The following is a 10,824-nucleotide window of genomic DNA, read 5'->3' on the forward strand; positions in this document are numbered from 1 at the left end:
CAGACACTCCATGCAGTCTCACAATTTCATCAATATAGATAACAGCCAATTTGTCCGCATTATAGATTGTCTTGACAAGTAAGAAGTGAGCAGATTTAGTCAGTCTATCAACAATAACCCAAATTGAATCCATACATTTTCTGTAGCGAGGCAATCCCACTATAAAATCCATCGTGATATGCTCCTATTTCCATTCCGGTATAGGTAAGGGTTGCAGTAATCCGACAGGTCGTTAATGTTCAGCTTTGACCTGTTGGCAATGAAGACATTTGGACACAAAGTCGGCAATTTCTTTCTTCATTCCCGGCCACCAGAAATTCTGTTTCAGATCTTGGTACATTTTCGTATTCCCCGGGTGGATAGATAATTTCGAATTGTGGCCTTTTTGCAGGACTCTTCTTTTCAGTTCAGTGTCATTCGGCACACACAGTCTTTCTTGAAATTTCAGTACATTATTCTCAAATTTGAATCCCGGTCTCGGTTTAGATTCTCTTTCTTCGATGATCTTCTTCAAGAAGTCATCTAGTTGCTGTTTCTCTTTAATCTCTTCAATCAGTGCCGGTTGAGCAGAAATAGCAGCTAAGGTTCCACCTTGTTCTCGTAAAACGATTTCAATTTCAGATTTTTCAAGGTCACAAAGCAAGTTTTTCTGTCCTGTAAGCAAACATGCTAGGTTTCCAATCGATTTCCGGCTCAATGCATCGGCAACGGTATTGGCTTTTCCCGGATGGTACAATATCTGTAGGTCATAATCTTTAATCAGTTCCAGCCATCTCCGCTGTCTCATGTTCAGTTCTTTCTGTGTAAAGAAATACTTCAAATTTTTGTGGTCGGTGTATACTTCACATGTCACCCCGTACAGATAGTGACGCCAGATTTTCAGTGCAAATACGACTGCAGCAAGTTCCAGATCATGGGTCGGGTAGTTCTTTTCATGTGGTCTCAACTGTCGGGAAGCATAAGCAATAACTTTCCCATTCTGCATTAAAACACATCCCAAACCCTTATGAGACGCATCGCTAAATACAGTATAACCATCCGTACCTGATGGTAAGGTCAAAACCGGTGCAGTCACAAGTCGAGTTTTCAACTCTTGGAATGCTGATTCCTTTTGGTCAGTCCAGTCAAATGATGTCCCCTACTGAGTTAACTGAGTCAATGGTAGGGCAATTTTGGAGAAATCTTTGACAAATCTTCTGTAATATCCAGCCAATCCCAAAAAGCTTCGGACTTCAGTCACATTTGTTGGTCTAGGCCAGTTCACTACAGCTTCAATTTTCTGCGGATCAACAGAAATTCCATTTTTGCTAACAACATGCCCCAAAAACATAACATGGTCAAGCCAGAATTCACATTTAGACAGTTTAGCATACAGTTTCTGTTCTCTTAAGGTTTGTAGGGCAAGTCTCAGATGATGTTCATGCTGTTCTATACTTTTGGAGTAAATCAATATGTCATCAATAAATACAACAATAAAATTGTCAAGGTATGGTTTAAAAATTCTGTTCATGAGGTCCATAAATGCAGCTGGTGTGTTCGTGACTCCAAAAGGCATAACTAAAAATTCGTAATGTCCATACCTCGTTCTAAAAGCAGTTTTATCAATGTCATCTGGTTTAACTTTCAACTGATGGTATCCGGATCTGAGGTCAATCTTCGAAAATACTTTAGCACCCTGTAACTGATCAAATAAGTCATCAATGCGCGGTAATGGGTACTTATTCTTTACAGTTACCTTATTCAGTTCACGGTAGTCAATGCACAGTCTCAGTGAGCCATCTTTCTTCTTTACAAACAAAACAGGAGCACCCCATGGTGAAGTACTGGGCCTGATAAACTTCTTATCCAGCAGTTCCTGCAGTTGCACTTTCAATTCTTTCAGTTCAGTTGGGGCCATTCTGTAAGGAGCTTTAGAAACCGGCTGTGTTCCGGGAATCACATCAACGGTAAATTCAATCTCCCTGTCAATCAAATCCCCTGGCAGATCATCTGGGAATACATCTGGGAATTCTTTGACTATAGGAATACGGTTTATATCAGTTTTAACACTATCATCAGTAGACACAGTCAGCACAGAACACAGATATCCTTTACACCCCTTCCTAATTAATTTAACAGCTTTCACTGACGAAATCAAATACGGAGGGGGTATTACTCCACTCCCATTAAACACAAATTCAGGCAGACCAGGTGGACGAAAAACAACTTGCTTGGTCACACAGTCAATAGTGGCATGATATTTTTGTAGCCAATCCATCCCCAATATTACATCAAAATGATCAATGTTCAATGGCAGTAAATCAATAAACAGATGCATATCCCCAACAATAATTTCACATGCGGGGTACATATAAGCACATGTCATGGATCCCCCTACGGGTGATGATACGGCTAGCAGATAGTTCATAGGTTCTAAGGGTCTATTCAATTTCCGTGAGAAAGCATGCGATACATAAGAATGTGTAGACCCCGAATCAATCAATACATATGCATTTTGCGTACAGATAGAGAGGATACCTGACACAACGGTCTCTGTATTTTGCACGTCTCCCGGTACTAGGGCGAACACTCGGCCCTGCCTCATGGGCTCTTTCCCGGTAGCTCTGGGGTTAGGCTTTGGTGCTACAGTTGATGCTGCTGCGCTTGGTGTAGCTTTACTACTGGCTTGTGGAGCAGAGGGGCAGTCTTTAACCATGTGGCCCACCTTGCCACACCTGTAACAGGCTCCAGATATCTTGTAACAGACTCCCTTGTGTTTCTTACCACACTCGGAACAGGGCGGAATGAATCCACTCCCTTGACTGGGGCTAGTTGTTGACCCCGTATTCTGTTTCTTGTTGGCCGGGTTGTGCTTGCCTTTCTTGAATTTGAAACCCTGCCTTTTACCATGCCATTCAGTTGTTGGTGTTTCAGATTGTTTCACTGCTGCAATGTTCGACTCGGCCATCAGTGCCCGGTCGAGAACACCCACAAAAGTCGGTAGTTTCAAAACATTTATCCGGTCAAGAATTGCAACATTAAGGCCACCTTCAAATTTTCTGGCCTTCTTATACTCAGTATCCACCATATGCGGTGCATAACGGGCAAGTTCAGTAAATTTTGTTTCATATTCGACAACCGACGTGGTGCCCTGTTTCAGTTGTTCAAACTCAGTTACCTTCCTGTCCCTGACACACTGTGGGAAGTACTTTTCAAAGAAGGACTCCTTGAACTGAGCCCAAGTCATAATAGTATTTGTATCACGGATCAACATCCACCACCTTCTAGCTTCTTCTTGTAGGGTGAAGGTAGCTAACAGTACTTTATTCGCTTCTGAGCACGGGAATACTTCAAATAGTTTTTCTGTTTCCAGAACCCAAGCTTCAGCTTTTAACGGTTCAAGGCCTCCCTGAAAGGATGGCGGTTTCATTTTGCTGAACTTCTGGGTAAGAGCAATTATATCCCCATCATTCACATTCACATTAGGTTCTGGCTGTATCGGAGGAGGAGGAGGTGGGGGCTGTTGGTTCTGTTGATCAAGTCTAGCAGTTATCAGTTCCATCATTCTTTCCATTCTTTCCATTCTTGCCTCAGTGGATGAGGATTCAGGTTCGTTTGCATTATCCATTTTCACTATAAGCAGTTACAACAGTTTTGAACATAAGCAGTCATTTGTTTAACAGTTTAACACGTTAGCATATATTCAGTCAGTCATATCACACACTCATCATGCTCATGAGATGCCCTAATTACGTTTCTAGGACACCCTATAGCTCATTTGGACACGTGTGTGCGGTATAACTCGTGGTTAAGTATCGCTCTGATACCACTCTGTCGCGACCCAAACCCGGCCCTATGGGTTTAGCCCGTAACCGGCCAGTAATTCGAGATTACCGAAGGCCTGCTGAACAGTAATACAGTAAAACAGAGTACAGGGCCTGGCGGAAGCCAATACAGTAATTAAACAAGGTCTAATGAGCTGTGACAGTCTGTATGCCAAAAAGATTTTTCATACATTATACGCAACCAGTACAGAACAGTATGCACAATATTTACAATCATTCCGACCAGGGACTCAACCCTATTAAACAGTACGGTAAACATTCAGTCTATACAAAACAGTGAAACAGTACGGAATGGGGAATTGTAAAACACCCCTAAGCCTTAACACGATAGGCTCGGAACCTCGCAGTGAGGCACATAGGCTGGCTTGACAAAACTGGAATAACCCTGACGCCTCTAGCCGCGGTCTGGTGCCTGTACACCTACATATATATATGAGCAGTGAGCTAAAGCCCAGTGAATAACATAAAGCGTAAAGGGGTTTAGAATGAATGTCCTTACAGTAATGAAAACAGTTCAATTCAATCAGTATTTCAGTTGTTCAGTACAGTAAACAGTCATATGTGGTACATCCATTAGCATAACAGTAACAGTAGGTCTTAAAAGACCGAACAGTAATGATGGCCATCAGTCAGTAAACAGTAGTGGTTCCACGAGGGAACCGACAGAGATCTCTGTAACAGTAACAGTAACAGTAAACAGTAGGTACTAAGGATGCCACAGTACAGTTCAGAAATAGAGGACATACATTCATTCAGTAATACCAGTTCAGTAAACAGTTCAGTTCAGTATTCAAAAGATAATCAGTTGAACATATCTTTACACAATTGTTACTCACAGAGTTCGGGCTACAGTATGCTAGAGCGTGTCTCCCCAGTCGCCAACCCTACACAGTTAACAGATTGAACACACACTAAGCTACACAACTGGGAAAGATAATAACTTAATCTCTAATTTGCCTTGGTGTTCTACATCTATATCCTCAACAAGATGTCTTAAACTAGGCCTAAGAATGCCTAGAATGAGATGAGGACGCAAAGATGCACATTTAAAAGCATTTTCAGAAAAACAGAGTCCCGCTCGAGCGGTCATGCAACAAAGGTACACGCTCGAGCGTAAACTTCCCCGCTCGAGCGTATTGTAAAAGTACTGGATGGGTGAAATCTCCGCTCGATGCCCGCTCGAGCGTGAGACATGACTCCGCTCGAGCGCCCAATCCTCCGCTCGAGCGGACTGTAAAACAGTGCAGAGATACTGGATGCTCGAATTCTACGCTCGAGCGGCACTTCCTCCGCTCGAGCGGAAGTGCAGAATCTGGAAATTCCAGATTGCACCTCCAAGCCAAAAACCAAGTTCAAAAGCATTAAAACCGATCCTCTTGGGCCCATTTTCTGGAAAACATTTATAAACACATAGAATAACATGGTTCAAAGCTCAATTTGAGAAATCAAAGCCCAAGGGTGTTTAATTCAAACTCAATTTCAAACCATTTTCATGAACATGAAGAACATGCAAACATGCATGAATTCAAATCATTTTGAAGCTTCAAAACATGCTCTAGTGAGCCAATTGATTCCAAAACATGATGAAAACATGGACTACTCTTAAAACATGGACATGCATGTGACAATTTGCCATGAATTCAACTCAAAATCCAACAATTCAAACATGCATGCATGAATTATGTTCTATTTCAACATGTATGAACTAAAACAAGACTTAGCTCCTCAATTTGACATGAATCATGCAAGAACAAGCTCAATTCATAAACAAGAGGGTAATTACTCTACCTTAGGTCTTGAATTAGAAGACTAGGAGCTCAATTAGCAATCTACACTTCAATTCTCTTCAAATTCTAAGCAATATTGAGAGGAACTCAACTCCTCAAGTCTCTCTCTCTCTAAGGTCGGCTAGAACAAGAAGAAATGGCTGAGGAAATGTTCTTCAAGTGTGTACATAAGGCTCAAGTGTGTGTATTGAGTGGGCCACTAAGGGTGGCAATTTGGTAATTAAGCCTAACTCTTTAATTAGCTTATTTAATCTAATTTAATCATACCTAATCATTTTTTCAATGAATGTACCATAAAATTACATTAATTATGAGGATCATAAAACACTAACCAATTCCGGATTCGGCCGCCGATAAGGCCTTCAATTAGCAGTTTAAACATATAAGCATGAACAGATAATCATACAGTCAGACAGATAGAATGCAATTTAACTAACATATACTCAATCAATTCGGTTTCCAATTTCAGTCAGTCAGTTCAGTACTTTTAATCAGTCCAATTATCAGTCATGATCAATTCAGTTTAACGGTAATCGATCAGTCATTAATCGGTAAACAGTATGAGGGTTGTTACAACAACAGCCGCTTCAATTTGTTGAGGAGAAATCATTGAAGGTCCTAAAATAGTTTCCTCATAAACTTGTTGATTATCGGGATCAAAACAGACCTAGGCCAAACCAGTATGGTCACCGACAGAGAACCAAGAGCCATTTACAATAATGCGCATCCACGGAACAGCTGCAGTGGGAGGTGTAGCATGCTGCAAAATAACCTGATTATCCAAGCTGTGGTGAGAAGAAAAACTAGAGTGAAAAAACTCATAGGAAACATTGTGCTGAGGTGAAATGAGTAGCATTAAAAATTCATTAGCTGCCATAATCGTGCGTTCAATAGACACATCGGCTCTATGAAATTCCACAGAATTGCGTTGCAGCCAAATGGCCCATAATAAGGCAATGGAGTGAATTAAAATCTCCGAGTCGCGGATTTGTTGCACCCAACCTTGAAACCATGAAAAGAAAGACAGAGGTCTTCCAACTCCAAAGTCTAATCCCAAAACCGACCCACGCCAAACCCGTTGTGAAATGGGGTAATCAAAAAATAGATGTTCAAGGGATTCCTCATGCCGTAAACACCTAGAACAAATTGGATCAATAGGCAGCCCCCGTTTCTTAAGCTCTCGCTTCACCGGAAGAATATTGTGAAGACATTTCCACACAAACACGATCCATTTGGGAGGGATCTTGAACTGCCATAAACGTTTCCAAATGTCCCAGTCCAGATCTGGCCAATAATAGTCTGGAAATTGTTGGGTCAACGCCTGTCTATAACCCGATTTGACTGAATACTCTCCACTTTTAGTCGGACCCCACACCATTTTGTCCTCAATGTCAACCTGAGATAGGTGAATGGATAAAATATAAGATATAACATGTTTAGGGAAAAACAGTTTCAGTAAATCTAGACGCCAAGAATGAAGCCCAGGATCTATGAAATATGCAACCCGCAAGCCAGGACAAAAATCATTCCAACCTCTGCCTCTACAAGGATTGGAAACTATCGGAATCCATTGATCCTCAAACGGATTAATACGCTGTCCATTCCCCACTACCCACTGAAGTCCCGAGACCAATAACGAACGTCCCCATAATATACTTCGCCATCCCCAAGAAGATGACGAAGCCTGGCTAATATCAAGAAAGGAACCCCTTTGACAATACTTGCCTAGCAAAACTCGCGAAAGCAATAAATTGGGACATGATAGAATCGGCCATGCTTGCTTTGCTAACAATGCTTGGTTAAAACACGTAAGGTTTGTAAAACCCAGTCCGCCCCAGTCTTTTGGAAAGCACAAATATGTCCATTTTTTCCAAGATATCCCTTTACGCTTGGATGAAGTCCATAGAAATTGGCGAATAATAAACGTAAGCTTATGCTGGAAAGATTTTGGCATGCGGAAAACAGTCATTAGGTACACCAGAATGGATTGAAGAACATGTTTTACCAAAATTCCCCGGTCTGCAAAGTTTAAAAAATCACATTTCCATCCTTGTAGCTTATGACTAACTTTGCTCAAAATTGAATTAAAGATTTCCAACTTCGTGCGCCCTGAGAAACCCAAATCCCCCAAATAGATTCCGGGTTTGGATACAACTTTAACTCCAAAAAGGGATACCAGCCAGTCCCTGGCCAAATGTGAAAAATTGGGGCTAAGAAAAAGCTCCGATTTGTGAAAATTTATGCGTAGCTCGGAATAGGGACAAAAAGCATTTAAAAACCAATGGAAACACCAAATTTCAGCTGGCTTATAATTAAGGAATATGAAACAATCATCAGCGAAAAGAAGATGTGAAATAGGGGGCAACTGCCGACTAATGGCAATACCTCGACAAATGTTAAGAGACGCCAAATGCGCAAATCCTTCTGATAAAACTTGCATCACTAGTAAAAATAAATACGGCGAAAGGGGGTCGCCTTTCCTCAGACCCGCAGAAGGTTCAAAAAATCCCGATGGGGTACCATTAATCAAAATAGCAAATTGGACAGTAGATACACATTGGGAAATCAATTGAATCCACTTCGCTGAGAACCCCATTTCAGCCATAATCGCCTCAAGGAAAACCCAACTCACTTTATCATAAGCTTTATTCATATCCAACTTTAATCCAAAAGTGGACAAACTCCCCTGTTTTTTGTGCTTCTTTATATATTCAATAACTTCACGGGCCAATAAAATATTGTTGGATATAAGTCTACCCTTCAAGAAAGCACATTGGTTATCGGCAAGTAATTCAGGCAGCACCATACTAAGTCTATTCGCCAGAACTTTAGCACCTATTCTATAAAGCACATCACACAAACTAATAGGCCTATAATCATTTACAGTGAGTGGGCTCTTTGTCTTAGGAATAAGGCAGATGAATGTTTTGTTGATCGGCTTAAATAAAGATCCTGTATTTAGAAACCCCAACACAGCCTTAGAGACCGAAGGTCCCACAATAGACCAAAATTTTTGATAGAAACCAGCTATAAACCCATCCGGTCCCGGAGCCTTAAACCTCCCCAATTGAAAGACATCCTTTTGTATTTCCTCAGTCAAAAATGGTTGTTCCAGGAGAGTGTAATGATAAGGAGTCAAATGAGTAGTGATGACACTAAGTAAATTAAAGTGAGAGGGAAAGGAACCTGATTCAATGTGAGAGTCCGTTGATGGTGAAAAAAGTTGCTGAAAATGCTCCACAAAGGCCCTCTGGATATCCTGCGGTTGGTTGAGAACATGACCATCTTTATCCTGAATGAGAGCAATGCGGTTCCTACTCCGCCTCTAGGACGCCATTCGATGAAAAAATTTGGTATTGCGATCCCCCAAAGACAGCCAATGTTGTTTAGATCGCTGAGCCCAATATAGCTCCTACTTCTGTAACAAAATGTTAAGTTGAAATTGCAACTCCTGTTCGTTAGAAGGTAATCCCAGAGCTTGTAGCGACCCCTGGGCCTGGCGTAAACGAACTTGAAGGTCTTCAATTTGACCTTGGAGGCTCCTGAATGACAAAGCATTCCAGTTCTTCAAATGTCTAAAGACGATGGCTTGCCGCTGTACACATGAAACAAAATCGGGATGGGCCTCTGCCAAATTTTTTGGATGATATCTTAGGTGGATGAATCTGCTAACCAAACCGCCTCAAATCTGTCCCATTTCTGGCTGAGAAATTCCATTCGGCTAGTGTCAAGGAGTAGCGGACTATGATCGGATCGTTGAATAGGCAACGTGACTAAAGAAAAATGTGAGAACGTGGCTGTCCAACTAGAAGAAGCCAACACCCTATCCAGACGCTCATAAACCACTTCAGACTCCTTGCGATTGTTACACCAAGTATACCATACTCCTTGAGATGGAAGATCCACCAACCTGTTGCGAAATATTAAATCATTAAATGTTGACGCTCCAGGAATGAGTCTTCTATGTGAGCTGAGTTTTTCTGCCCAACCCCGAACCTGGTTAAGGTCCCCCATAATAATAAAAGGCCTTTGAAATTGCTGAAATTTGGCTTCTATACTACTCCACACTTGGCCCCGAGCTAGAGTAAAAGGAGAGCCGTACATGACGATAATGAACCAACTTCCGTGCACAGTGTCGTGAACCTACAAAATAATGTAGTTCGCATTCCGTTCACATACCCCAATCAGAGTATCGGTATTCCAACCAACCCATAAACCACCAGATCTACCATGACAATCCACTCTACAATTATACTTGAATCCCAAAGAATACCCAAGACGATTGACCTGCGAAACCGTGTGTTTGGTCTCCATTAAGAAACAAATGTTGGTCTTGTACTTACAGGTCAAATTTCGGGCTGCTTGAACTGTCAGGGGATGACCCAGACCCCTGCAGTTCCAGCTGAGAAGTTTCATGGTGAGCGAGGAGGTTGTTATGGGACAACCTCCTGCGAAACCCTTCGAGTCAACCCGAGACTAGGATCCAAAACCATTGCCATAAACCGACTTGCTTGATGATGAACCTGATCTAAATCCAATGGAGAACATACCTACGGGACTTTGTAACAGAGACCACGGGCTTCCGGTGAACTGACACCAGTATCTTATCCCGATTCCGAAGTGATGGTGTCTTGTGCAGGACGACCCATGGTGACAGAATATCCCCGCTGACTACCACTAGAAGGACGTGAAGATTGACCTCGTCGACGCCGAGAGGTGGAGCCCAGTGAAGAGCCCGGAGCAGCAAGGAGATGGTGCGACCGAAAACGTAGTTTCCGACGGCGATGCAGGGACGAAAACCTGGCCGACTCCTCCCTTATTGGCCACGGGACTGCATTGGCATGCATTACTGATGGTATAGAGTACCGTGCTTTCTTCTGGCGACTGAGATGCTTACGTAAAAGAGAACCCAAACTTTGAGGGGGGCACACGGAGTCAGAGACTATGCCCGAGCTATGCATGAGCATCTCGTTCGAACAATCTTGTAATGGGCCCCTGACCTTGTCTGTAATGAGCATGGGCTCTGTATCATATAATAAGTCAAAGCCTAAGTCCATTTCCCGCAGTCGTTTCCTAATGGTAGGCCTACTTAAAGTAGAGATAGAAGGAATAGAAGAAGAAATGACAGCTACTACAGCAGAATTCTGGGGTCCAGAGTCGATCATAGAACTGGATTGGCCTACTTCATAAGTGACAGAACCCATTTTAGCCCA

General features: G+C 42.2%; 1 protein-coding gene across 1 annotated transcript; it reads right to left on the reverse strand.

Moving 5' to 3' along the window:
• Window positions 1–6,278: 6,278 nt before the first annotated feature.
• Window positions 6,279–10,027, reverse strand: LOC145795567 (uncharacterized). Its single transcript, XM_082880389.1, has 4 exons — window positions 9,791–10,027; window positions 9,290–9,607; window positions 9,123–9,206; window positions 6,279–8,936 (listed from the first exon to the last, which is right to left on the reverse strand). Exons 1-4 carry the CDS (start codon window positions 10,025–10,027, stop codon window positions 6,279–6,281), a joined length of 3,297 nt encoding a protein of 1,098 aa, XP_082736515.1.
• Window positions 10,028–10,824: the final 797 nt, after the last annotated feature.

The sequence above is a fragment of the Camellia sinensis genome, chromosome 7 (assembly GCF_055761805.1).
Source record: "Camellia sinensis isolate YWXY chromosome 7, ASM5576180v1, whole genome shotgun sequence".
In the NCBI taxonomy this organism is placed as follows: domain Eukaryota; kingdom Viridiplantae; phylum Streptophyta; class Magnoliopsida; order Ericales; family Theaceae; genus Camellia; species Camellia sinensis.

Coding starts and splice junctions, on each gene's coding strand:
- LOC145795567 (XM_082880389.1), bottom strand. CDS start 10,027: ATGAAACTTCTCAGCTGGAACTGCAGGGGTCTGGGTCATCCCCTGACA. Junction 9,207..9,289: donor AATGGGACAGATTTGAGGCG/GTTTGGTTAGCA, acceptor TCATGTGTACAG/CGGCAAGCCATCGTCTTTAG. Junction 8,937..9,122: donor GTCAAATTGAAGACCTTCAA/GTTCGTTTACGC, acceptor ATGGCGTCCTAG/AGGCGGAGTAGGAACCGCAT.